Source organism: Branchiostoma lanceolatum, chromosome 10 (genome assembly GCF_035083965.1).
Source record: "Branchiostoma lanceolatum isolate klBraLanc5 chromosome 10, klBraLanc5.hap2, whole genome shotgun sequence".
NCBI lineage: Eukaryota > Metazoa > Chordata > Leptocardii > Amphioxiformes > Branchiostomatidae > Branchiostoma > Branchiostoma lanceolatum.
In genome coordinates this window covers 12,533,454-12,559,089 of record NC_089731.1, presented here as the reverse complement: position 1 = coordinate 12,559,089, position 25,636 = coordinate 12,533,454, and the positions used below count along the sequence as shown (strand labels likewise).

The following is a 25,636-nucleotide window of genomic DNA, read 5'->3' as shown; positions in this document are numbered from 1 at the left end:
TCCCCACATAATAAAACATTCAAATGTCTCAAGAAGAACTAAGGCTTTAATTATGAAAATTTCTGTTCCCGTTGTTTTACTTCTCTTCAAGCTCCCCTTAAAAATCAGATTTTCACAATAGTTGTTATCAATAATCTCATTTTCCTTTGTTCCCCTTGGCAGAAGGGGGAGGGCCCAGCTGGTCCTTCAGCATCAGTGTCATCTCTTTCTTCGTAGCTTCGTCCAGTTTCCCCTTCTCCTTCACGCGCTTAAGGACGTCCTGACACGCCACGCGCTCGTCCATCAACCGTTGGAGGTTCGTCAGGACGTCGTTATCGGACAGGAGAGAGGATGGCTTCTTCTTATTGGCCTGTTGGAAGAATGAAACGTCCGGTAAGACAAAAAACGAAACACTTGTTTGGGCGGTAGGAATGCATAGATCAGTGAATGAGGTGTGAAAATATACTGCTAAATCTAACAATCTTCGCAAAATGGGTTACATTCTCATGGTTTGGATTGAAAAAGTTGCAAATGGATTGTCACGATTTTTGTCAGTGCACTGACATGACCAAGGCAAGAAGTGACAACATGTTCGGAGAGATCTGAAGTTTTGTATCCAGGAATTACTATGAGAATTCAAAGTATAAGGTGATAGGACCAATGCGCTGCAGCGCCCTCTAGTGATCATTTTTGAAATTGCAGATAAGATTATAGGTATGTTCAAGTCTACCTTTTAACCTCCTTTTATTAATTTTTTCTTTCTTGGTATTCGCCCTACTCCCTCGAGTGGCTGTCAACACATTAATTTTTTCTTTCTTGGTGTACACATGTCTCATAGGTGAACGAATTTACAAGAAGGGTATAGAAATAACATCTAAATTTCAGATTTCTTCATCCTAAGAAGATCTTGATACATTTTCTGCCACAGTAGCCCGTCTCACCTTTGCCGGTGCCCCGTACACAGCCTGGATGATCTTGCTGCGGAGCCTCTCCATGCGAGACGACGTGGCCTCCAGCTCCACTCTCAGCTGCTGCTCCGTGTGCTGGCTGGACAAGGCTAACGACTTGTTCTCATTCAGCTCCGACTGGAGCCTGGTGTGAACCTGGGAAAAAACAACCACATATTTTACTTAGCCTGGAAGGCATTTTTAAACCCTCTAACTGTTATGACTTTGCTCGAGTGTCTGGTAAATTAATATTGGATGCCAAATGAAGTCCTTATATAGGAAAGACCTAACAAATTTGCCCTGAACAATTGAATGACGGGCCATGACAGTTTTAAAAGGTTGACGAGTCTAGTAGATTTGTAGAATGTTGAGAGCATTCATTGCTCTATCAGCAAAGTTAAAGTACATTTTTGAAATAAAGAAATGATAAGTACACATAGTAACAGGCCAAAAGTTTAAGGGAAATCAGTTCTTATCACATCACACAATTGCAATGGGTGCATCTTTACCTCTTTGTCAGCTGCTCTCTGCATCCTCAGTCTCACCATGTCCACCCTGTACTTCTTCAACTGCTTCTCCTGTTCTGCTGCCTTCTCTTCAACAGTTTTCAACGTCTGTGAAGAAAAAACAAAACAATAAAAATTGAAAAAGAGATAAATAATGAAAGTCAAAAGAAAGTAAGATTCAAGAGATCAATGCATAGTGATTTTAAATCCACAAAAGTGCAAAGGTATTCACATCAACAGCTAAGAAAAGGGTAATAAAATTGCCAGCCTGTCATGGAACAGGCAAGTGGCAGGCTGCAATAACAACATCAGCTGATAGGAGGCGCTGCTGATCCATTGTGTAGGAAATCCTACACCTGTCAATAGTGAGTCAACAAGAACAACACATGAGTAAGGCAGCATGACTCACGTTCTTCAGGTTGATGATCTCCTTCTCCAAGGAGAAACTGTCGTCAGCTGAGGACTTTTTCTTGTCTTCTCTCAGTCTGGAGAACTGTAGGAACAAAAACAATGAGTCAGCTCTTGACTTGGGAAAACTTTTTTTAATGTCTTTCAGAAAGGAAAGGAAATGTAAAACTGCACCAAGATAATGAATGCTTAAATCTTTAACAAACTGAAGTACCGGTAGCCGTTTAGCACTCAATCCCCTATTGGTTACATAGTTAGGCAACAGGGAAAAGGTTAGATGCCACTTAACAATAGAAGATATCTAAAACACAATGGAGAACAGGACCACTGCATTTACAAAATGTAATCTCAAGAAGTGCTACAAGACCCAAAGGAAGATGTCATCCTATGAGAACCTATATATAAGAGCTCCACAGATCTTGATTTTTCTGGCTATTCCAATGTACTCTGCCAGAGAACTGTACTTTTTGTACTAGTGCCTTACCTTGATAATTTGACGACAGACATTTTTCAGATCTATATCTTTTTCAGCTATTCCATTCCCTTAGTACTATAGGACATGGTCTAGGATGTGGGTGTACTAGAGTTATTAGCATACCTTGGTGGACATGAGTTCGACCTCTGCCTCCCTTTCCCTGAGTTCCTTCTTCACCTTGTCCATCTCTTTCTTCAGTTTGGCGATGTGTTCATCTTTCCTGGTCACCTCCCGCCGTAGGGACATGACTGTGCCTGCCGACATGTTGTAGTTTTTACTGGTTCTGCAAGGGTGAAAAGAATGTCTGTTAAAATCTATCCTCACCTTTTAAATGAATGCAAACAAGATCCAGTATATAAGAAAACAAGACAGGACAATACTGTAATATTATTATTGATTTGATAACAGTAACTTAATTTTAGCTACTTTATTGGTCAATAGCCAACTGTAAAAATTTCATCATCAAAAACATTTCAATACCAACATTAGAGACAGTGATGTTTGTTCCACCGTTAGAATCAAATGCCGTGAACTATTCCCTTTCCCCCAAACACTAGAATTACCAACTGCAATATTACATGGATTAACAGTACTAGTAAATGAAAACTGTACATGAAGCATGTTCGTAAAGCAATTAAGAGTTTTGTCATGTTTCTTGTATACTCAAGGAAACAAGTTCTTTGTCCATTTCTTCCTTACAATGTATGTTTAAACATGATGTCAAACAGTACCAGGAATCCCAAGAAGGAGAAAACTTTGACATTGTGTACTTTACCTTTCCAGGTTAGCTCGTAGCGTGGAGACCTCCTGGTTCCGTTCGACTAACTCTGACCTCATGGCTTCATAACTGTCATGGTACACTGAGGAGTCTGCCTGCATCGAGCCAAGCTGGGGAAGGGAATATGCATGAAATATGAGATCAAATTTGCACAAAAATGTTATTTGGAGGGGCACATATAAACAGAAACTAATGATTAGCCCCACTTGGTTGTAACACTATATCAAAGACTTTGCTAGCCCTTATTGTATTAGTAATTAGAATGTTAAGTTTTATTCTATACCTCTATGTTGCCATACTTTGTACAGTAAACAATTGTCGTTCAATAAAGTTCTTCTATAATAAATCCTTTTATTACATCACTATGCTAGTGTAATATTCCAACAGAAATTCAAAGAATTCCTTTCCTTATCAGACAATCTTTTGCTTTTTTTCAGAAACTTCATAATCTCTTTATGAATTATCCATTACAAATGCAACTCTCTTATTTGATTTTCATTGGATGATACTTGTACCAAGAAGATTTGATATATGGTGCATATTTCTTCATATTGATGAAGTGCTCCAAGACTTTATCTTTAAGTTAGGAATTAAGATATTGGAACACAAAAACATAACTCCCATCATCTCTTTCTGATGATGATATTTGTTTCCTTTCTCAAAAAGGTTGAGATTAGACATAAATCTAACCTTAGTACAATGCTAAACTTTCTTCTAACACTTGTAAGGTATACACGGATACAATTTTCAACGACGTCCACTATAGCCTTCTTCAGGATCAATAATGACCAATCACTGCTGAATGTTAAACTCACGAGAGTTGCAGACATACCTGATGTCTAAGTCTGGCAAGTTCGTTGTTCTTCCGAGCCACCTCGCTCTCCAGAAGAAAAAGTCTCTCAGCAACGAAGGATTCGCTGTCTCCGCTGCCCTGCGCCTGTAACAGCGCTCCTTCCAACTGTGCGATCTCCTCCGTCAACGACAGAATGGTGTTGTCTTTGTCTCGTGAGTCCTCCTCAAGTAACTGTAGTCTGGACATGTTCTCTTCTAGTTCGGCTATGTACTGATCCTAAGTTGCAATAAAAAAGGAATACGATTAAATCAGGTGTCATCAATGGGCAAATTTTTCATCCAAAGCATTGACATTCAGGTTTTATATTTGACATTATGATAGGACAGTGTCAAATCTTAGTAATTGTAGTCTGGGCATGTTCTCTTCTAGCTTAACTATGTACTGGTCCTAAGTTGGAACCATAAAGGAATACAATGAAATTAGGTGTCATCAAAGGGCCGAATTCTAATCCAAAGCATTGGCTTTCAGGTGTCATAATTGACTTTGATTTTGATCGGAGGCAGAAAGTATTAAAATTCCCGGCCACCCCTAGCTCCCCGTCCGAAACCTCTGCTGGAGAATAATAATTGACGTCTGATAAGACAGTGACAATCTGGAAAATGAAGTTAAAAAAAAAACACAAAAAAACTTCTTGCTGTTTGCCATCACTTACCTTCTCCTCTAGTGTCCTTGCCTTTAGCACCTCTCCATTGAATAACCTCCTACCAGTGTCCCGGAGAGGACCATGTGTGAAAGACCCATTTAAACTAAAACCACCGTCTTCCTCTACTCCCATGGCTTTGTTACCGACTTCCACAGATGACTGTCCAAACCTCGGGCTAGCTGGAGACGCTTCGAAAGCATCCTCGAAAGGAACGTGGCCATTTCTTGGGGAGTCATGGCTGTTTCTTGGGGAGTCGTGGCCATTATGTTGATGCAAGTCTCTACCAGTAAAGTTCAAGGCATTCTGACTGACAGACACATGCCCGTTCATTTCTTCTGTAAGATCACCAAGGAAAGAGGCACCGGTGTCTCCTGAACCGAGGATGTCCTGGCTGTATCTTCTCCTGTCAGTGACGCCTATTTTCCTGCCGCCCACGGCAGTTTTAACCCTCGGAGGTGTAACCTTTTTCTGCATGCCGTCCTGAGGCCTGTCCCTAACAAGGCCACTGTTCTCAGAACCAGCTATTCTCTTGGCTGCCAAGTCTCTGTGTGACGTGGGCTCGTCTCTAGGAGAACTGTTTGGTGTGGAATTCAGACTCTCGTTGCTACTCAGGCTGCCATTGCGCGGCGAGACGGAAGGTCCCGCGGGTCTGATACCTCCATTTGTCATCCATTCAGCTGGCGCTGGGGGAATAAAGGAACAAGGAGAGGGGATTATTCTCTTAAATAACACCACATGTATTATTCATATGACAATCCGCAGTGCTTAATAAGTTCCTCTGTGGCCTTTAGGACGTCTATATCTCTATAGGTGAAGGCTTTGGCAGGTGTCAAAGCAATTGACCTAAATTGCCTTGAGGTATGTAATGGTTATCAATTGTTGGTATGTCAATATACAATTGTCTGACATTTCAAGTCATAATGGACATAACATTCTGACTTTACATTCTCAAGAACTTTTCTTTTTTTCAAGTCCTTCTCATATATGGCATATTTGTTTTCTCTCCCCTTCGTCTTTTATTCTTCTCCTCAGTATCTCCCTCTTCTATTATCCTTTTCTCTTCTTCATCTCTCCTATCAGCCTTAGTACCATATTCCTCCGTTGTTTAATTAACCGCTAGCTCAATCTATTCGCTTGGTCACGATGGAGGGAGCAAGCGAAAAGATTGAGCCAGCGAAAGCAATCTATTTATTTGTCACTATCTATTTATTTGTCACTTCTTGTGTCTTCTTTCTTTAACCTTCTCCCTGCTGCCTAACTCTGTAACTAATGAAGACTGGGGTGCCAAATGGCTACTAGTGTGCTAAAGGTTTAAAAAGTCCAGTTAGGAAAATAGAATATCCTGGGAGAGATTACATATGTCTATCTACATCCACCATGCATCAGAATCTGATGTTTTTGATGCTTGCATTGGATGATTTCTTTTTTTCCCTTTCTCTCCCTTTACCTTTGCTCTCTCTCTCTCTCTCTCCCTTTTCCTTCCCTTTTTCTTTGCTACCTTCCTGAGTACTACCTTCCTACCCATTCCATCCCCATCAACCCTTACCTGTGGTAGGCTTGTGTCCCACATGGCTGACTGCTGGACTGTGGGAGCCGCTGCCGATGCCTGACGACTGAGTGGTGGAACTCTGTGGTCGTGCCCAGGCCTGGGTGCCTGGATGTAAGGTGTTTCTGTCTGGGGACTGAAGACCAGAAAAACAACATTTAATATTCACTACATGTATGTAGATTTGCAGGACAACTGATCAGACCTTTAGCCGCAGAATGCTTTCATGTCAGGCCTAAAATGTGCAAGATTCCAACTTTTACAATTCAAAGGAAAAGTCCTATTAAACACTATTATATACCATACATCAATAGAAGTTAACCCCATTTCATCTGGAGCCCAGAATGTCCTCTTTCTTCGATAAATACATGACAAAATTGTGCTTTAACTTTCAATACATCCTTGGGCGCCCAAGTACCAAGTTAACCTTCTTCCTGCTGCCTAGCTCTGTAACCAATAGAGAATTGGGTGCCAAACGGCTACTTCAGAGTGCCTTTGAGGTCCACCAATCCGTCATGTAACAACCTGGACATCCGGCCATCCAACAGGAAACAAAGAGGTGGTAACACATGAAGGCATCTCATTCTAAAACATTTCCTACCTGTGGTATGTATCTCTCCATCCGACCGCTGCCTTGGTTCCCCACTATATAAGGCTGATTGGCAGTGCCACTCCTATTACTGGGCCATGATTGGTTCAAGTCTGTTCTATATGGAGTAGAGTGTACGACGGGGCCTCCCAAGTTGGGCAGCATGGGCTGACTGGGCAGGCTCTGTCTGCCAACACTGAGTGGCTCCGACAAGGTTTTTCCCGCGCCCAGCGGTTCCACTGTCGTAAACTGCATCCCCGGGGGTACGGTCTCCATTCCAGCGCCGGGCGGCGCCGGTCTTCTCGCAAAAGCCTGTGGTTTCGGAGGAGAGTTTGTGTCGGGGTATTGTGGCGTAGGCGAGCTGTGTCCGGGCCTCCTGCTCAGAATCCGCGGTGCGGATGACTTGGGTTGGCTCTTGACTGCCCAGGGTTGGGACGGAGTGGCGGAGGTGGAGATGGCGATGGGCAGGTTGGAGGCAGGACGCTGGTACACCGGAGGGTAGTAAACCTGAAAAACATTGAAGTAACCGACATTAACATTAATCCGTCGGGTTGCATTTTTATTTATTCATTTATTAATCTTTACGATGGTCCATTCAGTTAACTGAGTAACTGATTTCCAAGGGAGCCCTACATAAATCTACCACACTTTGAAAAACAGTGGGTTTGAGAGAGCTCTAGTGCAGCAATCCTCTGAGGTATGCACAGTTTAGATAGGAGTGCATCATACTGAGGGACGTTGGGTTAGACTTCTCTTTTTAGGGTGACAGAATTATGTACCACCGTGGACCGTGGAATTTTGTTAGTAGATGTTATGTGTCTTTACACTCTGGGTCAATATGCTTTGAAGAAACTTCTGAATCAGAAAATTTGTCAAAAATACAGGTAGATGTGAAAAATTTGTCAATACTTCTCCAAGGTTAATTTCTTGTGTTGATCTTATTTGAACAAACACAAAGAAAAATGGAATGCCATAGAACAGAATTAGCTCTGTTGGAATGGAGTCAACAATACCATGGCGACTAAGTACACAATATAGAAGAGGCTAACAGCACTAAAGGAATGCAACCTTTTCAACATGTGAAGTATATCAGGAATCTCCCTACTCTGCCTATGAATAAGACTTCTCTTCAAATGTGCACAACCATATCCAGCCACTTCCCTGTACTGTACACCTGTGTACTGCAGAAATGTTGTGGTTTTTTGTTCGCTGTTTTTGCGGCGACCGTTTAAACGCGAACTTAAAGCCCTGCAAACATTTTTTTCCAATACTGTAGTTGGATGTGACTATAGCGCTGCCGCGAACTGAAAACCACCGCGAACACTCCATTTTCGCCTTAGCGCGAAATAAAAACCATGTGAAATTAAATACATTTTACAGTATTTGCTACAGGGGCTGTTTACCAATATACGTTCACCACTGGTCTAGTAGCTTATATATTGATAGTCCTGTCACATCACTGACTTTCAATTTATTCTTACGTGCTCCAACTTTGAAGGCTATCATGCCATTTCCCTGACAACCTATAACTGTCAGTCCTGGCAGCAAACTGTTGAAAACGCAATGTACTAGAACTCGAGGTTAGTAAATCAAGAAGCTAATAACTCAAGGCGGAACTGAAGTCTTCTATTCATGAGCGCTACTTAAGAGGTTCGCTCCGTGCTTCGTCAAACGTGTCTGCCAGAACGCTAAGTATGGCAACGACAGGCAGTCATTGAGTGACTCAATACCAAAGTCTATTTGTACACAGTGCCAATTACCAGGAACAAAGACACGCTGGGGTGGCAAAGGCTTTGGATCAGGGCAAAAACATATAAGATAGGACGGGTGGTAGTGCAATATTAGCCTTGCTGCAGAGCTTGTAAGAATGTACGACAGATTGTACTTTGAAATCCAAAACGCAAATGTCACCATAGTTCAGAAGCGCTCCATTGCTGTGTGACGTCTAACCTTGTTTTGCACAAGAAAAACTTCCTCTAGGCACTTCCTCAAAAATTTGAACACTGACTCTCACAAGGAAGATGGTCTAACCATTCAAAAGTACTTTCCAAGATTTCAAAACAATCTAAGACTAAATCTAAATCACACAAGTTGCACTGTTTCAGTTATCTTTTTGGGACTTAAAACCCAAGACCTGTCAATGTGAGAATCTTGAACAAGTTTCCACGGAGACATATGAGTATAGCTCAACAGTGTAAGACAATTGCAAATCAGGGGCACATTCTACTGCATGTTATATTATAAAAGGAAAAAAGCTATTCATACATGTATGTATCTTCACCGTAGTGACTACCTGTTAGAAAAATGCACTCTGACTATACCTTATGTGTAAGTCCCTTCAGATTTCAAGTTTCCGTGAAAGCTTGACTCTTCCATTACTTCCGCACACCCACAGGTATTACACATAATTTACACATGTTAAGAACACCTGTTACAACATTGGTACAAGAGTCAAGTGGTTCTCACTGTGACAACTGCACCCACATCCCGACCTAAGCAGGCTGTTACCGTTCTATGTCTCCAAGCTGTTCAAATATCCACCATTGAATGAATCACAGTTACTACCTGTGCTGACAGTAATGAATAAGAATTCTATTGATTTGTTTTAGTTGTGACTTAGTTTGCAGTAGTCAAAACTTTCAAGTAGTAACTTAATCCTGTCCATGCTGGCAGTGCGTTGGGATTTGCAAGGATACTTGGAATTCAATAGATTTTGTTTTGTCTTAAGTCTATCTTCAAGTCTCAAGATTTCTATTCTGCAATCTTCCTGGCCCTTTCTTATATAGAACAACTGTTGGAACAGCTTACACTTATGCATAACCTGTTGACAAAAAAAAGAAGGCTTACCAAACCATGGGAAAATCCTTTACATGTAAAATCAGAGGAGGAAGACCCAGACTTCTTGTCTACATCTTTAACAGAGTTGAAGGTTTTGGAACCGTAAAAAGTGTCCTTGAGAGATTTCATGGCCAAGCTTCTCAACAGACAATCACCAGAAGACATATCCGGGTCAGATCTAATCCTTAAGGAATTAATGATTTGCCGCAAGACGTAATCCAGCACAATAGTCATCGGGTTAGCAATAAATATTTACCAGAGAAACTAGAAGTCACGTTAACAATTCCATTTGAAATATACTCCAATTTTAGTGACATTTGAGCAAGTCCTTATAAACTAAGACGAAAACTAGTTATCTCCTAATTATAAGTTCCCAGAATGATATTAAACTTTACAATATCTGGCTACTTCTACTAAGAAAAGACAAAACATTCACCTTTTGCCGATGCACACATGTACGTGTTAAGTGCAGTGGCATTTGTATGTGACTAAACATTGGTTTGAAACTTAACCAAGTATACAGCGCTATGTGATCTTGATTGTGATAACATTCCATTAATGGCAGAAACAGTTGAATTTCATTAGTAATAGAATATCAGTGTAAACTAGCAACCCTACCTTCAGCTCTATATTCGTTTATAATGAAGGACTTTATAATGACATGTTACACATAAAAAAGTTCTAGTATGAAAAATTGACGGACAGGTATATTGATTCATTTAGATTCTTCATCTGAATGAATTACTGTAATTAATACATTTTAGCTACAATTCTCTTACTGAAAAGTATGTTAACTAGAAAGGCCGTCATTTGCCCCTGAGCAAATACAGCATGTTTAGCCATACTCCTCCCCATGCAAGAAGTGGGCTGTCCCAAAATAACACCTGGGCAAATCGAAATATTAACTGCATGTAGAAAGGCAACATTTGCGAGAGCATTATACTTCGACAATCTCCCTCCTGATGCATAAATGGACTGTTCCAAAATCACCCGTACAAAAACTCTCTCTACAAGTTCTGCGAGACCCCAAGAGCTTCTTACTGCAAAGGCTTGCGTGTGTTCCTGCAATATGACCTCAGGTGACCTAAATAGAACAGTGTTCTTTGGCCAGTAGCAAATGGAACGCGGGGATCCTTAGATAGAACATGGATTCCTTGGCCAGCAGCAAATAGAACATGGAACGTGGATACCACTTTTGGCCTGTTTTTGGTCTGAAAATGGGTCCAAAAGTCCCCAAAATGAAGCATTCTGAAGTGATGTACACCAGAATTATGATTGAAATCCTGTAGGGACATGTTCAAGGCACCCTTGTACCGAATTTCAGGTCACTTGCTAGCAATACCAGGGCACAGGAGCCCAAAATATAAAAATTATCTAAAAATGCCCCAAAAAACCTCCATAAAAATGTTTTTAAGGCCTGTTTCGAAAGAAATGAAAAAGCACCTAAGGGTATTTGCCATCTTTACCTACATGCCAAATTTCAGGTTGTTTGGCCCAAAAATGACGGAGTAGATTCCATTTGAAGACTTGGCAGGAGAAGAAGAAGAAGAAGAAGAACGTGAACAAAAACAATATGTTGAGCCATACTAGGTATGGCTAAACATAAATATTGACAACATAACTTCTATACATGTCTGTGAAACTATTGTTTAGATTTAACTGATAACTAATCTTAGGAAGAAATATTATACAGATTGCATTGATGGCATGGTAACAACACACAGCAAAGGATTCCGCCTTCTAACGCCATATCTAAATCCCGATACTACTTGATACTTAGTGAGAAGATACAGTTACATAGAGAAGACAATGGGATGCTAAAAGTGTATCATCTACTGTCGATGATGCTTAATTATGGGTGGATAAGTTTACCACACAAAAATTTAGCATCAAAAACCTTTTTCCTGTTGCAAAGTAACATGTATCTGTGTGCAACCTTTTGATGTACAAAGCCCCTATCTCACTGGACTCGCGGCACGTTGGCGGCTTTGCTGCGTCCTAAACTGGATTTGTGTTACCCTTGACTTTATAATGGAAATATCATGCAAAACATACAAAGAATAAGAAGATTTGTTTTTCGTTGAAATTCATTGAGTGCTCAGAGTGTCAAATCACTCAGTCGCAGCGACGTCGCCAATGTGCAGCGGGTCCAGTGAGATAGGGGCTTTACTTGCAAGGGGCTTTCACTGACTTGGCATTTCTAAGCTAAATCTGTTCATAAAAGGTTTCTTCTTTCTCCTTCTAAAGATGCTTTAAGAACTGAGTTGAAGAAAAAACTAAAAAATCGTTGCTATGGTAAGTGTATAAGTCAAGCATATTCAGATAGTTACCTCTAGTTCGTATCCCTCTCCTTCCGCAGCGAACTTGATGACATCCCCGGGTGCTAGTCGCACTGCTCCGGTCGGTACGCGGCAGTCGTTCACGTAAGTCCCGCGCTGTGAGTTCAGGTCCTGCAGCACAAAGCAGTGATCGCGCTCGTTCAGCTGGATAACGGCATGGTGATCTTCCACATGAGGGTTCTGAAACAATAAGAGAAATAATTTGTTTTTAATATAAGCATACAACCTTGTCTTCTATTGAACCATCCTAAATTGTCTTCACCTCATTCACTTTCAAATTCAGAATTTTGGTATAATACCTGGTTTCATTTAGTCACTGACAAAGATAGCAGATGCTGTCTGAAACGTCTGTTTCAAAACTGTTGCATGTCGAGTAACTGTTTTTTTGGCGTAATTGGTTAAGGACTTACCAAAAATGTTGATAGGAGGTACGGATATTTTTCAAAACTGTACCAATGCAAAGTTCCTCAGTTCTACATGCTGTCACTAGTAGCTGTAATGTCAATGACTGCATAGGGTTTCAAACAGTTTATATACACCGTAATGGTTAAAATGCAAAACAGTTTTAGAAATACTTGACGAAAATCATTATATTATTAACACCCGACACCCCATAAAAATTATCAGTATGGTACGTTCCGTGAGAACACTATTCAGTGTTATCACTAGTTAGATAGACACAGTCTGACAGATAATTTGATGATAAGGCCTATGATGACATCACCGGCCTACAAACACAATGGAAGACCCAAACAGAACGCTCCTTGTAAAAACAAATTGAGTCAGATTTTTATCATTCTGTACACCTGGTGAGATATTGAGGCATGTGATGATTCAAGTAATGGTTTGTTAACTACTAATCTTAATAATTGTAATGACTTATGCCATTATATAAAAAGGGCCTTAATCATATTGTACCTAACATTCTACCAGCTGGTTTGATTCTTGGCATCTCAGTATTCGCTGCGATTAATCCCAAAGAACCGGGTAACAATCAGCGCTTTGATAGAAGTGGAGAACAAATGCCCAAAAAAGCTCAAGACCTTCCCATGTCCTCCTTGTAAGAACCTGGGCTTGCAAAGTTTTACTCACAACTCTTTGTGACTGACTCTAGCTAGGCACATCAATGCAGACTGCTAGTAGACTGTCACAGAGGTATTCTGTCACAAGTTCAACCTCTCAGCCTTTCACTGCCGTAAGCTTTTAAAATCCCATTATGAAAATTGTTCTTTGAGATACTCGATAGTCCAATAACAAACAAGGAAAAGTTATTTAAGGCATCAAGTCTTGATCCTAAGTGTCTAGAGGGCATGTAACAAAATACCGTCCAAAAACATCCTGAGAAAAAAATGGAAATGTAATTCCCGCCTGTTTTGAATGAAAAGCCAAATGTTAACAACTTGCACCCACATAGCCTTGCTCTTTTTGTGTCTTTCTGTGCGGCCGTGTTTTGTATCGTACTTGAATACAGGCATCCCCCTTGTGTAAACACTGGGAAATGCAGGCGGACAAATGCTCGCGGGCCGACGTGTGGGTTTGGTTTCTTATCAGGTGCCGACGTGTTGACCTAAGGACCTGATCGCATTCCTTTGCACGTTTCTTCTGACGTTACAATTTTGCTGGGCTTGCTTAATGCACAAATAAGGAAACACCTGTTACTGTAATAAAAAGTATACAGATTTCTTTCCACCAGTTTTCTTTCCATGTTTTACACAGGAAACTTTACTGTAGCCATCTTTACTACCTTTAGTCTTTAAGAGTGCGCTGTTTGTTCATGATGACGCAGATCTAATCATCTATTCAACAGATAAAAGATAAAAATGACAAAATTGATCCAGACAAAAGGAAGTCCTTTTGGCTGCATTGTTACTGTACTACATGTAGAACTGTACCTGTACTGAATATCAGACAATTAAAAGAGTACCGATCTCTGTCAAAAGAAGTATTGTAGGGACATTTGAGTTAAGGATCATTAATGTTTCATCAATGGCTAACCAGGCCAAGTCATTATTGACACATGGTAACGCTGACAGGGACTATTGTATCTCTCTGAGCGGTGGTAATTGTGGCGTAAATGCTCGAGTGGTACTGCATACAGTTTGCACCTAAAAAAGCAGACCTGAGTCAAAAATATTGACTGACATGTCAAGACTGTTTTTCCCACTGGACTGGCTTATTAAGGGATACAAACAGTTACCAAGAAACTGGCCCTGTGGCTTGTTGTTAAGCACCAGCTGAACAGAAAGAACTGTGTTCAAAGCCAGTCATGATTATCGAAGAAGGAAGTGAAAGAAAAGTCACAATGACAGTGATGGACTATGTAGCTAAAGATAGATTGGCCACCCAGACTTTTTTCTCCACAAAAGTTTACTACCGGTAACGCAGGTCAAAACAAAAACTTAATGGATACTCCTACTTTATGTTGCAAGAATGACAGTGCGGTCACATTTGTCGTTGGAAGTCGTATGATTTTGATGTTGTAGAATTTCCAAGCATGACAAAACTAACTGCCGACAAGGATCTAAGACAGCATTTTTTCAATAACAAGCCAGCTGAATTTTGCCACTGACAACTACACCACTATCCCAAGAAATTCAGTTTGCGATCGTACGACGGATGTGACCAGGCCCTTAGCAGTTATCTCCAAGCAGATATGACATGTATTCAAAGGGAAAAAGCTGGTGGCCAACAATGCTGCTTTTGCCCTTTGGATACTGTCATTGCCACCGCTAGATCTGCTTGGAGATTACTTAGCTGTGGGGACGTGTCCAGAAAGAAGAGCAGTGCCAAATGGTAAGGAGAGCCCTTGTTTCTTTATGAGCCACTAGATGGGAACAACCACTGTAATGGGTTGAGAACAGTGGACCACAATGTCTGCTGACTGTGTTACAGGTGTTGTTTCACACAGATGTACAGAGTTTCACCTGTGTAAAGGTCTGACCTTCACAACGGGCACATTATCTCCGTTGGAACGTGCCACAAACAACGACTCCATCTCCGTTGAACCATCATTACCGCACCTGTTTACATAACATCGTCTTTTGGTTGTCAAGGGTGATGCCAGAAAAATAAATGGCACCGTTGACCCTTCCTTTCTAACCTTGTCACGGCGCGAGCGAGTTTTACGCTCTAGAACGGTTGCGTCGCACGCCAGCGGTGGATAATGGCCCGAGTTTTGGAATGCACTCGGTCTCTTGCCGCCTTTGATCAACACTTCAATTAGATATGATCAAATATCATTACGAACCCACCTGTACACAAAGGTTTTTGTCCAGATGGCACAATCACAACAAAAATTGGACCGCACAAGTTACAGATGCTGAATGACAATTAAGTGACCATCATTGGTTGTCAACACTTACGACGAACTTTAAATGTGCAATCAAAGCTACTGCCTTCTTATAAAGGGTTTGCGGTAAAAGGAAATGATGGTATCTGACATGCTGTTTCATACATTCTGAATTATCATCACGAATACCTGTCCAAAATGAAAAAAAATTTCCTCCAGAAAAATTTTCCAAAACTACAACTTTCAACATGAATATTCATCCCTTCCCGTACTTTCCACAGGAAATGATGTCATCTCCTGTTTGTATCCACTACTCATCTCAAGTGTTCCTTGAAAAGATCTGTGTTTTTGGTGGCCACTTCATCTTGTCCAGTTTTGTTGCATTGAAAAGGCTCACTTCCTATTTTAAGTGCTCATAAACTGGGCCAACTTCTTTAAATAGGCACGTTTCAATCCTCTTATACCGTAGTCTTATGTCTTCAACATCTCCTACAGCTAAGAAAACACAAAGAAGTTACAAAGAAGTTAACACACACACTAGACTAAGAATGAGCACTCAAGCATTCCTACATACCATTGACCTGGAAAGTAATGTCTTGTAAGTCTTCTTAAAATGATAGACACCTATCCTTTCTTAACATGTATTATTATTAGTTTCAGGTCAAAGTATACATGCCTAGATACCATGATAGCAGCTGGGCATGTCTTATTAACACGTGTGGATTGAACAATTTTCCTTCAATTTGACAGATATTTCTTCTCCTTAACAAGTTAGCTAAACTTTTAAACTCCTTACAAATACTAGTACAGTGGTTATGGGACTATTGCCAGTTCTGATTTACTAGCCAATACTGAAACGTTTTCAGACACAAAATATATATAAAATGTTTAAAAGATCTTGCCCTACCATCAACACAAAATTTCGAACTTCTTGAACCTTTGGTCTAACCCTTGGGCTAGAAATTGTTACAAATTTTGTACAATCACATCAATGAGGATACCTTGTAATCAAATCTTGACAAACTTGCCTGTGATGCCTCCTGGTTTGCTGAAAATTACCTCGACTCTTTTGGAGTTTAACTAGATGGAGAAAACACTGAACACCACACCCACATTCGAGTGAACGTAACTACGTAGGTAGGTGGAGTATATCATCTGAACCTAAAATTAACGACTAATTCATACTTCTCAACAAAAAGGCCTGGGAAGATTACGCAATCTGTTACACACAAAATGACAAAACATTTCGGGTCGACAAGAAAGGGCGAATTCGGAATTGATGATTGCCTTTAAGGGGCAACCAATTACATGCCAGTATCTACAACGCTATGTAGACACGCTTTTTATACGGGACAAAATGTGACCACACAGTGCATTAATGGGTAACAAGGTGAGTGACTTTTACAACCACTGTGGGGGGTGCTGCAAGAAAAAAAGAGCTTGTACTTGCAACCGCGTAGAATCACGTATTATATCGAAAGTCACGGCAATGTCAACGGTCAAACCGCTGTTGCGCACTCACCGTGAAGGGGAGAAAGAGAACTTTTGTCCCACTTTCGTGTTATCGACTGGATAAAACGGGGGCAAATAAACTGTGCAAACAGAGCAGACCGAGTGTTTCTTCTGCTGGTTACTGTGTGTGCTGGATCTCCATGATAAACAAAGACGGCCAACAGGTCCGCTTGGAAAGAAGGAAACTGGAAGCTAACGGCAGGATTGTCAGGATAACATTTTTTCCGAGCGGAAACAAGCTGAACACAGATGGATCTCTGGCCCTTTCTTGGACCATGCAACCATGCTTGATCTTTGCAATTTCCTAATACTGATATACTTTGACTGTGTACTTAAATCCATTGTTCACGCCTTCACGGGGTCAATAATCATATGTAGTTATGGCTTATGATATTACAGACCATATGACCTCTAATTCATATGTGTTGAAAGAAGTACAAAGTGGAGTTTTGTGTTAAGACAATAGGACAAAATACGAAAATCTGGAGCCGAGAGAACATCTGATCAACTACATGTACTAGTAGTATGACCAGGCTATAGGGAGATTGGGAGAATGATTTGCAAGGGAGGTTTGGACACTAGCCTGAATTCAATAAAGCCCTGTGTCGGCTCGCCGTCCTGTAACCGCCTCGCCACGGTAGAGAAACCCCCAGACAGCTGGAGTTTGCGTTATACAGACTAGTTTGGCCACCATGGGGTTTCATTCGCCCACCCAAAAAAGGTACCCTTAATACAAAGGGCCGACTCTCCTGGCCAATTATTTCCCCTACTTTTGTTGAATTCTACTACATAATCCCTTAGGAAAACCTGATGGAGAATATCAGTTAATATAACACGCACCAAACATTTCCTTAATCTACCTGCCTCAATGTCTGTACAAGATAACACACGTTGGTGCTCAAATGCCTAGGTAACCACTCATCCTGTCTTAATCCCCTAACACACCTGGTAAACATCCCTGCCCCCTTCACTAGGTGATCAGTACAATTCAACAACTATTCATCCAAATAGCAGAAGCCTTCAGTCAATACATAATGCATGTCTCAATGTTTTTACTACATGTACATTAGGAATTCTGATTCAAAAGAAAACAATGTACCGTGTTGCTATATATTACATAATTCAACATAGACTTATTTTTAATTTATCGGACCCATTTCAATAACATGCTATACCAATCCACAGTATTATGCACAAGTCAAAACATCTTTAAAGCAAAAATATAAAAACCTCCCAAAATCTATCCTTATTATAAACATCTTTCAAGCAAAAATATAAAAACCTCCCAAAATTCATCCTTATTATAAAAGTTTTATTGCTACAGCCTTGCCTCTTATGTTGTCTTATTTTCATGACATTGTGGTCTTGACAATGTCCAAAACATTTTGTTTTAAGGATAAAAATATGCAGCACCTTAATGAAGAATGTGACCTCTTTCCTTCGACTTTCTTATCAGAGACAAATTATTGACCACAACTGATTTATTATAGATTTATCATCTTTATAGCATCACTAAATTCTTTGTTCTTGCAGACAGGACGTCACAGGACGACCTCGTCTCAACTTAATCACTAAATTGACCCCTTAACAGACAGCTGACATTTTCTCTAGCTTGTACAGCAGTGATCAATCACCTGGATTTACCGACACATTCCAAAACTGAAAGACAAGTCACCATGGAAGGAAGAACCATGCATGATATCTTTATCCAGACATTGTTACCTATCTAATGGATACTGTAAAATGCAAGCAAACGATGTTGTCTAAATCCATAGTAATAACTGTAAAGGTGAAATCCTCTACTGTAAATGCATTTAAGTTGGCATGGTTTTTATTTCGCGCTGAGGCAAGAATGGAGTGTTAATGCGGTGGTTTTAAGTTCACGGCAGCGCTATAGTTATTACATACTGCTACAGTATTGGTCAAAAATTCTACATTTACAGTTATTCTTAATAGGTTTAACATAGGACAGTGGAATATCAACACTCTGTAATGATGCCTTAGGCCACACCAATTTAATTTCTTGGTTAACGGATTTTTATTTTCCCCAAAAAAAACACTTTAGAAAAAAAAAAAATCCTGAAAACAGAAGGCTGGGCCAGCCTTCTGTTTTCAAGATTTTTTTTCTAAAATTCTAAAACTTATCAATAGTTTTAATCAATGTCTCTGCTTTTCCAATCATTTTTCTCGCTCTACAAATTGCTGTATAGTGATGCATATCTGAAGATATATATTTAGTACTTGATACTTTACTCTATTTGGTAATATCACACCTTTCTGATGGAGTCTAAAGACAAAGCAAGATTTGATATGTTTCATTAACCCACCACCTGCTGAGATAATTGTTTGGTAACGTTACCAAATTTGAATCAGTAACAGCCTGGTTAACCAGCAGTGAACAGGTTAAATTCTTCATTGTTTCTTAGAAAAAGGTGTCATATGGTAAAATTCTATGTTCTGTCAATCAAATCATAAACTACAATCCGTTTTCAGTTGAATTTGGCTGCAAGGTGTGTATCAGAAAAACAATGACATCAGCACATTGTAACGTAGATAAAACAAGTTTAAAGGTTTCACTTGTTTACCAAACTTTGAACGAGAACTGTTATGAGGAAGTTGCTTTGACCGAAAACAAAGTTTGACTTTGCACCTTCACAAGACTGACTGAGCAGCCTTCTTAGCCTCTACCAGGCTCCGCGGAGACGATGGAAATAGTAGAAATTGGCCAAAAGGAGTGAATAGTATGTTAGCGGAGTCAGCCGGCCATAGGCTACTATTTTCCCAGCGATACGCGGAGCCTGGTAGAGGCTACAACCTTCCAGAATGTTCACAGGGAAAAAAGAGCAGTTAAACAAAACAGGAAGTTGCTGTTTACTGTAGGGTGAATTTGATACAGTCATCATTGTTCATACTGTATTATTGACCGTATTGTACTATCTTGGGAAAATATCTGACAGGTGTGCTATTTTGTGGGAAAGTGCGTTAGTGTGTGCGTTTAGAGGCGGTTTTCAAAACTTATAAACAATAAGACAAAGGGTAGAAATATCATAAACACTGTACGTGAGAAACAGGCCTGTTTTTGTACAAACTTAGGACCTGGAGAATCTTGCCTCAGCTATGTGTTCAACTCAACTACGCTTTGATGTCTTGTTTTGAATACAGACTCGACTATTTCTAAACTGTGAACAGTGAATTCCAACACTTCCAAAAAAGCAAGATAATTTCTGAAAAAAGCATTGTGGACATAGTAGAAAAGTAGCCTAGGGCTTCCTTGATTTGAATATTATTTGTAAGAACATGTACTCATATATAAACTACATAGTTTGGGAGGTAACAATTTTTAGACTGTGAACTAAAATTTCAACACTAAATTACACAGGAAGCTGTAAACATTGTTTGAAATAGTTCAGTGAAGTAGGAAGATTTCAAGAATTGTCTCGGTTTCAAAGTATGAGATTTGTAAGCACAGTAGACTAGTAGTGTTTATAATTTGTAGTATCATGGGAAAATAATTACCACCCAGTATGGTGCATATGGTGATAAATATCCCTTACCTCATGTTGGGCTATTGACGCCACTATTTACGGCTACCAACCTATACTATTCCTACAACCCCCAGCTGAGATTACAAAGTATGATTAGTACATTCTAACATCGGAATCATGTAAGATTCCAGCATAATTCCCTGAGTCACTACGGTAGTTCTCTGAGTGTGTTAGCATTTTTGCTTAGCCAACAAGAGGCTTGACGTTAATCGAGGAATGTCAACATTTATACAGAACACTTGTTTTCTCTCACAGTTCGCCGATTCAAATGGTAACGTGCACGTTAAATATTGAAACTTGCTATGATATCAAGTGAAAACGTTGGTCTAATATCAGAAGGATAAGCTTATCGTGAATTCAAAGTGTATGTAAACAAATAAAGGCAAAACACTACATAGGAATGCTCATTCTAAGTTACACCAATTAGGAGTGTAGAAAACACTCTAGAAAACAACAGATACAAACCTTTAAGGTGATCTCACAGCCTTGTCCCTTCCCAACAGTCATGGGCTCCTTGGTAAGAGCGAAGACCCCGTTAGGAGTCTTCAAGAACCCCTTCATTGGATTCATAACGTCTTGTGAGGAACTGCTTCCGTGTCTTCAAGGTCCAAATTCCATAGCACCTGTGCAGAATTCGATTCTACCTAAGACCTTGGCAGTACGGTGGAGAGTATAGTAAGACTCTTGAAAACCCAACGGATTGAAAAATCGGTTAAAAGAGCGTCTAAGTTGGTCCTCAGAGGGTTTTGTAGCGTCTACCTGGCCCTATCCTCGCTTCTGCCAGCCACAATGAAAGGCGGGATCATGTGTCCCATGTTGGATACAACGCACACAATGGGGGAAAACTCCGATCAACAAGTTGACAGCGCAAAGGGCATGCGTCCCGCTGCCATGGCAACACAGGTGACGGCCGCCCCGCCAGGCAGGTGTGCCGAGCAGCACACCTGGTAGGAGCGACGCCTTGCGGGAAATGTACGCATTACAACAGTTGGAACAGCAAAGGCACAACTCTGGAAATCATGAGGCACATAGAACCACACGGCTTTACAAATATTCCAGGCAATGCAAGCAAATACTTCTTGAAATTCGGTACTAAAAGAAACTTCAGGAGAACGATATGCTTATTATATACATCTCGGACCATCCTGTTGGACAGGTCATAGCTTCATGGCTGCAGCCCGCTCAAGTTGGCAGCTGCTATCCTTGGTCACAAAACGGGTATTTTTTCCCACAAATCTGTCCCAAATAGGCTCGGCAATTCGTTTCAGATATTCTACAGCTTTTCGTGACAAGCCCGGTCGCCATTTTTCCACAGGTAAGTAAAAAACACAGACAACAACTGTCAACTGTCTTTTGTGGAGTGAGACTGAGAGGATTTTGTTGTCCTCGTGCCTTTCAAGACCTAAATGTCAAAGGTCGCATCTGCCAAAATCAAGGGGCGTACTTGGTAAAATGGAACTTTTTGTAAATCAAAATTGTAGCAAACATAAGTCATTTATGTTCCTATTTTAGACATGTTATATCTTTCAATAATTATTTGGTTGATACTTATATATATGTATTGCAGTTGAATGCTGTAAATTGTGCTGATCTTAATATTCACACCCCTATGTTTCGTGTGTTCCCTACCAGACAACATGGGGGACGAGGAGGTGACAGCGTTGGTGATCCTGGCCGAAGGTGCCGAGGAGATGGAGACGGTCATCTCGGTGGACGTCATGCGCCGCGGAGGGGTGAGGGGAGGGGATTAACTATACACTATACACAGTCGACGCCTGAAAAATATCTGGCATGCTTAGAAATGGCTGATGACAAGAGAGAGCTAGCGCATCTGAAAATCCTTTTACATATTACAACATGGTCATGAGTTTGTGAAATCTGATCAATTTGGTTTGATACTTAAGAACAGAAACAAAGGAGTTTAAACAAGATATTTATTCAAAGTACTACGGGTTATCCCCAACTTAATGGCTTGACTGCAGCAATTGATATCATACTGTTTTTAGATGCCCCTCCCCCTAACTATAGAAGGGGGTGTGGCCAACAAGCATGTACATGAAATATAGGTCATCTATGGATATGGTATGACAGTCTGGCTGACGTGTAAGGTTATGACGTTGAAGAGTTCGCAATTGTACAGAACATGCTGTCTGTAGCAAGGCTGTCATTGTGCATGCGTATAGTCCATATTCATATGATTATCATAATATTGCTTTTGCCATAAAATTGTAACCATGCATGTTTTGCCCCCAGATCAAGGTGACCCTTGCAGGGCTGGCTGGAACTGACCCGGTCAAGTGCAGCCGTGACGTGGTCATCTGTCCTGACACCAGTCTGGACGAGGCTCGCAAAAAGGTGAGCATCTTGTTTAGAAATGTATTTCTTGTTAACACGTTTTGAATATACAGTTAATGGTGAATGTATACATGGTGAAACAGGATTTCAACATGGTGGGACCTTATGTTATGTTTTGTTCATATCATATGAATGATATATCTGTCTGTTACGAGTAAAGAATACTGGTAACGTTATATTTCCCAGGGTCCCTATGATGTAGTTGTGTTACCTGGAGGACTGGGAGGAGCCAAGAACCTGGCTGCTGTAAGTTATAACTTGTTGAATATTTTAGCATTGGTTTTATGACTTGAAAGAGACAACTGACTATTTGTACATGTATGCCACATGTACATATAATGTGAATTTATTTTCTAAACAGCATGTAATTAAGAAATTTAAAGAAAGGCTAAGATGACCACCTTCTTGTTTCCTTCTGACCTCTGTAGTCCCCCAAGGTGAAGGAAGTGTTACAGGAGCAAGAAGGGAAGGGTTCTCTGGTGGCTGCAGTGTGTGCAGGTCAGGGTCCTTTTAAACATGGAATAAGAAGTGGAGTAATCTATAACAGCAAGGTTTCTCAGTGTCAACTCTGTTTTATTTATAGTCTAGTCTTACATGCATATGGGAGCATGTGTCTTTGTTCATATAAATCAAAGAGGTTACCAACAATACAACTGTTTGCTAACATACAAGCAGATGTAGCAGTCAGGCTTGATTCAAGTTTTCTTGACATATTCTGTGCGTTTTTTTGACATGGTTTGTAACTTTTTCTTAAGCATGCTTTCTACCTCCTGCCTGAAAATGTAACCACCTCCAGGAATAGGTACAAAACACCTCCAGAAAAACATACAAAACACTGCCAGAAATGCTCAAAAGAAGCCCATCTGCTTGGAGATTAACCTTCTGTATATCTCAGGTCCCACAGCGTTGGTGAGCCATGGCATCGGGAAGGGAAAGACTGTCACCTCTCACCCCAGTGTGCAGAAGGTTATGGAGGAAGGTAAGTTCTAACTTCTTTCCCAAATCAAAGATTTCACCAAAAATTTAGAAAGGCAAAAACAGCACAATGCAAATGGTGATGCTGTTAGATTCAATATACATTATGTATATGAATGATGCGTGATCATATGTTGGTAAAAGGTATTCCTGTGACCTTTTTGAGGCCATAGGGGCAGCGGGTTGTTATCCACTGTGTCTAGGCAAGGAGGTCTAGGGCACGGTATTGGAAGGTGAAGCCCAACCCTCTCCTTCCAAAATTCACTTTTTAGCTCTCCAATCTAAGTCAGATACCCATTTTTACAAGTCCTGTTGCTCAAGATCCGAAATCTATATTTGACTGAAAATCTGTAAGACTCATCTTCAGTATCTGTGTTTAACTTGAACTTGAACTGTCGTGTTCCAGCTGGCCATCCCTACACAGAAGCCCGAGTGTCCAGAGATGGTCACATCATCACCAGCAGGGGCCCCGGAACATGCTTCGAGTTCGCCTTGCAGATCGTGGAGACGCTTCGAGGCAAAGAGGTGGCGGACAAACTGGTCGCTCCCATGCTCGTCAAACTGTAGCTTTGTCCTCTGTCGATCCTACAGGGATCTAAAGCATTATTTGTCTATCAGAGCAGATGGAAAATCTTCAAACTGAAGTGGTGAATTAGATATGTTTTGTTGCTAATGCCTGTAAAGGAATTGTTGAAACTGCAGCAGGAAAATCAGTTTTGACAGGAAAATCTTCAAACTAAAGTCGTGAATTAGATATGTTGCTAATGACTGTAAAGGAGTTATTGAAACTGCAGGAAAACCAGTTTTGACGTTGGCAAGTAGGAAGGATAATGGTATGAAGTTAAGTCTTTCAAATGCTGCTGTGAACATTATTTTCTTATCACTGTAGAAACGATAACAATTTAAAGAGGGCTGTAAGCTGCTATGTTAGGAAAAAAAGCTGAGCTTTTAAAGGCATGTAACACTGTGTACTTTGCTTGTAAAATTTCCTTTGCCAATATCATGCTCTTTGAATAGGTGATGCCGAATAATAGAATCTCAAGGTGTTCTATGATTCTCGGTGAAGTAAAGTATGGAAAATGAAAGTATTATAATAGGTGAAGTCTTGTTTTGTAGTCTGTGTTGTCTACTGTCACATTCTATGATTTGAATGATTATTTCTAGAATTATGCAATTTAAGACACATGGACACAAACTAAATACAGGCCATCATAGATCTGGACATTGCAAGACAAAACAAATGAATGACCATCAATGGCTTGATTATCCAAGACAACCTTTGATGGTGGACAATTAGAACAAAGGAGAGCACTTGAAAGTATAGTCTTGAACTCAAATGGCCACAGACCATAACAAGACCATAGCATGTGCAGGATAAAAGATACAAAAAGTTCTACTGCAGTACCAAGGTCACATTCCAGGGCGCCCAAATCGACCTTGACCTTTTGTCTTCCTAAGACCAACATACCAAATATCGTAATCCATCCAGAGGTTCTTGAGTTTTGCTGATTACAAAATCCGGAAACGCCCTCACAGACATGCCAAAAAGTTGAAAACTATACCTCCGTTTTACATGTCAGTAATAATAGCCACAAACCTGATAAGCCTGTTGACAACATTCTGATGTTTGTCAATTTTCACTACTAAAACAAGTTGGCCACCATACATGGACAGATTAACTAACACAAAACCTTCCCCCAAAAAACATAAAATTATCAAAATCACAAACAAGAAGTGGTGCTTTCTTTCACATTTTATTTCCCTTACATCCCTTTTTGGTATACACATAAGAATATTCAAACTTGAAGGTGAATTTTGCACAGATAATGGCAGTAAAAAGCATCGTGTCATGATTTTATGTCAAACTTATCATCATTACTGTAACAGTTATAAAATGATGTTTTACAGCAGCAGATTTGATGACAATTTATTTGTGTCTATCTTTCAAAACTTCACTTTAAATGTTCACAGAAACTTAAGTTGCATTATTTGATAACACATTTCAAAAAAGAAACATCGTGAAACAATTTACTTCACAAATCCACAAAACATCTCTTGT

The 25,636-nt window shown here is 40.3% G+C and overlaps 2 protein-coding genes across 3 annotated transcripts; one reads left to right on the top strand and one right to left on the bottom strand.

Moving 5' to 3' along the window:
- Positions 1-131: 131 nt before the first annotated feature.
- LOC136442964 (uncharacterized) lies at positions 132-20,817 on the bottom strand. The gene is made up of 12 exons (XM_066440007.1): positions 20,713-20,817; positions 11,893-12,081; positions 6,737-7,231; positions 6,136-6,271; positions 4,599-5,272; positions 3,926-4,162; positions 3,091-3,203; positions 2,439-2,598; positions 1,842-1,925; positions 1,436-1,540; positions 921-1,082; positions 132-349 (listed from the first exon to the last, which is right to left on the bottom strand). Exons 1-12 carry the CDS (start codon positions 20,815-20,817, stop codon positions 137-139), a joined length of 2,673 nt encoding a protein of 890 aa, XP_066296104.1. The 3' UTR covers positions 132-136.
- Positions 20,818-21,522: 705 nt separating this feature from the next.
- LOC136443679 (Parkinson disease protein 7 homolog) lies at positions 21,523-24,534 on the top strand. 2 transcript variants are annotated; one of them, XM_066441000.1, is made up of 7 exons: positions 21,538-21,562; positions 21,880-21,980; positions 22,501-22,602; positions 22,789-22,848; positions 23,031-23,100; positions 23,498-23,581; positions 23,984-24,534. In XM_066441000.1, exons 2-7 carry the CDS (start codon positions 21,885-21,887, stop codon positions 24,142-24,144), a joined length of 573 nt encoding a protein of 190 aa, XP_066297097.1. In that variant the 5' UTR covers positions 21,538-21,562; positions 21,880-21,884; the 3' UTR covers positions 24,145-24,534. The 2 variants fall into 2 exon arrangements, with proteins under 2 accessions (XP_066297098.1, XP_066297097.1); XM_066441001.1 differs by lacking the exon at positions 22,789-22,848 and having other exon boundaries at positions 21,523-21,562.
- Positions 24,535-25,636: the final 1,102 nt, after the last annotated feature.

What these genes read in the sequence shown, in the direction of transcription:
- LOC136443679 (XM_066441000.1), top strand. Translation starts at nt 21,885, where the DNA reads ATGGGGGACGAGGAGGTGACAGCGTTGGTGATCCTGGCCGAAGGTGCC. An exon ending in TGGACGAGGCTCGCAAAAAG is followed by an intron (nt 22,603 to 22,788) that starts GTGAGCATCTTG and finishes TATATTTCCCAG; the next exon opens with GGTCCCTATGATGTAGTTGT. An exon ending in GAGCCAAGAACCTGGCTGCT is followed by an intron (nt 22,849 to 23,030) that starts GTAAGTTATAAC and finishes TGACCTCTGTAG; the next exon opens with TCCCCCAAGGTGAAGGAAGT.
- LOC136442964 (XM_066440007.1), bottom strand. Translation starts at nt 20,817, where the DNA reads ATGAATCCAATGAAGGGGTTCTTGAAGACTCCTAACGGGGTCTTCGCT. An exon ending in TTGCCAGACTTAGACATCAG is followed by an intron (nt 3,204 to 3,925) that starts GTATGTCTGCAA and finishes TCCCTTCCCCAG; the next exon opens with CTTGGCTCGATGCAGGCAGA. An exon ending in AGAGAGCAGCTGACAAAGAG is followed by an intron (nt 1,083 to 1,435) that starts GTAAAGATGCAC and finishes GTTTTTTCCCAG; the next exon opens with GTTCACACCAGGCTCCAGTC.